At 55.1% G+C, this 1,713-nt stretch overlaps 1 protein-coding gene across 13 annotated transcripts in view; it reads left to right on the top strand.

Moving 5' to 3' along the window:
• Positions 1-1,713, top strand: part of Samd11 (sterile alpha motif domain containing 11) — a 9,046-nt gene continuing 7,333 nt past the window's right edge. For 3 of the 13 annotated variants that reach the window (XM_006538842.3, XM_030253516.1, XM_006538839.3), the window contains exons 1-2: positions 1-444; positions 1,465-1,556. In XM_006538842.3, coding sequence (XP_006538905.1) covers positions 1,490-1,556 — 67 coding nt within the window. In that variant the 5' untranslated portion in view covers positions 1-444; positions 1,465-1,489. Of the gene's footprint in view, positions 1,002-1,326; positions 1,557-1,713 lie in introns of those variants that run through there. The other 10 variants (XR_001784137.2, XM_017320187.2, XM_017320188.2 and 7 more) reach the window with 8 other exon arrangements.

Raw genomic sequence — 1,713 nt, 5'->3', positions numbered from 1 at the left:
ACCCAATGCCTGATGCTAAGGGCATAATTAATGCACCTCCAAACACGTATGTGCGGAATTTTGCAGATCTATAGAAAATCAGCATAATTTTTTTCACTGAAAGAACAAGCTATGGGAATAGGTTTTCAGAACTGGGTCACCATTGGGCCCATAGAACAAACTACCAAGGCAGAATGAGAGATGAACGCAAGTTCAAGTCCTGTTCTGAGCAGGTGTCACATGGACCTAGTGACTCTGATGTCGCCAGGGTTTCAAGATTCAGGTCTAGGTAGGAGAAGTCCCTCTCTTCCTGTGGCCAGGCTGTGTCCTCCCTAGAGAGACCGCTCACCTCCTAACCAGGAGATGCTCGTCAGAGCCGCTCTGAAGCCACTGCAGACAGCGCCTGCCTCGTTAGCCGCGATTCCCTCATGCTGAGATAGCATTTCTCTCTGACACCCGACACTGGTGAGGATGAGGGGGATGAGTCTCACGCCGATTAATCCTATAAAGTACTTATACCCCACCTGCCCTCTGGGCCTGTGGTGCTGGGGTGAGGAGGACGCCGCATCTGGGCCCCTCGGGGATGTCTGCTGAGGACATTTATCTGCTTAGGTGCCAGCCCTGGATTAGCCCGGCTCCAGTCACCCTGGGCAGGAGCTGGAAGCTATTTAATGAGGTTTAGAGTCGATACCCAGGTCACTTCGTAGACGCTCTGCCAGAATCCAGGGCTGCTGTCACAGGTGGGCCACAGGCTGCTGTCACAGGGCGCGTGCTGAGTGCCGGGCACCGCTGTCCCTGCCCTGGCTCTGGCTTCCTGTTTTTCCCTTCGCTACTGATGTGGGTGTTCTTACAGACCGTCAGGGTAAGGTCTCCCCACTTACACATCCTCTCCTCGATGGGGCTCTGTGGATGAGGATTCAGCTGACTCAGCAAGACAGAGAAACAAAAAAAAGAAAAGAGTTAGATGCCGTTATACCGAGCCAGAAGGACCTGACTAGAAGTCTTGAGCCTACCCATGGATGGTGTGTCCCCTAGCCCTGCTAGCACTCTGCTCTGCAAATGAGCAGAAGTCTTGTCATTATCCTTATTTTAAAGAACTACGAACTGGGAAACATTTGCCGTGTTCCTGCTGCCAGACCCGGCAGTATGTTTGACAGCTTACCTTCTCTGCAGGCTGCCTTCAAAGGCGGGGCAGGACAGGGCACACTTAGCAAAGAAGAAGAGCTGTGGGGGCTGACGGAGACCTGCAATTGGGTCTAAGTGCCAGGTCCTGGCTTCCCTGTGGTCTGTTTAGTAGGCACGCACGTGTGCTCTGTCACTCGTCAGAGCAGTGCACCTGGCTTTGCACACTCGGTGCATACCGTCCGTGAGCCATGCACCCACATGCTGACTATGTGCTAGAGTCCCAACCGTGAGGCAGCTCACGGCCCGGCCCGTCTTGCTCTGCTGCAGCCATGACAACAGTCTCCCCACCCTTATATCCAGTGCACGTCGAAGCCGCTGCCTCGTTATGCCTGAGCATCCAAGACACTGTGACTTCCAGAGAGGCAACGTGGAGATCGGCCTTGGACCTGGAGGTGAGGAATCCAAGAGATATCGAGGGTGAAGTGGGACGAGGGGCCACAGCTGTCCTGACTAAAGACAGCCGACCGTGCTCCCGAGTCCCGATCGGCAGCTCCGGGCTCTGAGCACTTGGGCTGGCAGCCAGAGGCCGGCAGATGGAGGGGGAGGGGG

Source organism: Mus musculus, chromosome 4 (assembly GCF_000001635.26).
Source record: "Mus musculus strain C57BL/6J chromosome 4, GRCm38.p6 C57BL/6J".
NCBI lineage: Eukaryota > Metazoa > Chordata > Mammalia > Rodentia > Muridae > Mus > Mus musculus.
Note: the sequence above shows the minus strand (reverse complement) of the source record. Positions and strands in the feature narration are given on the sequence as shown.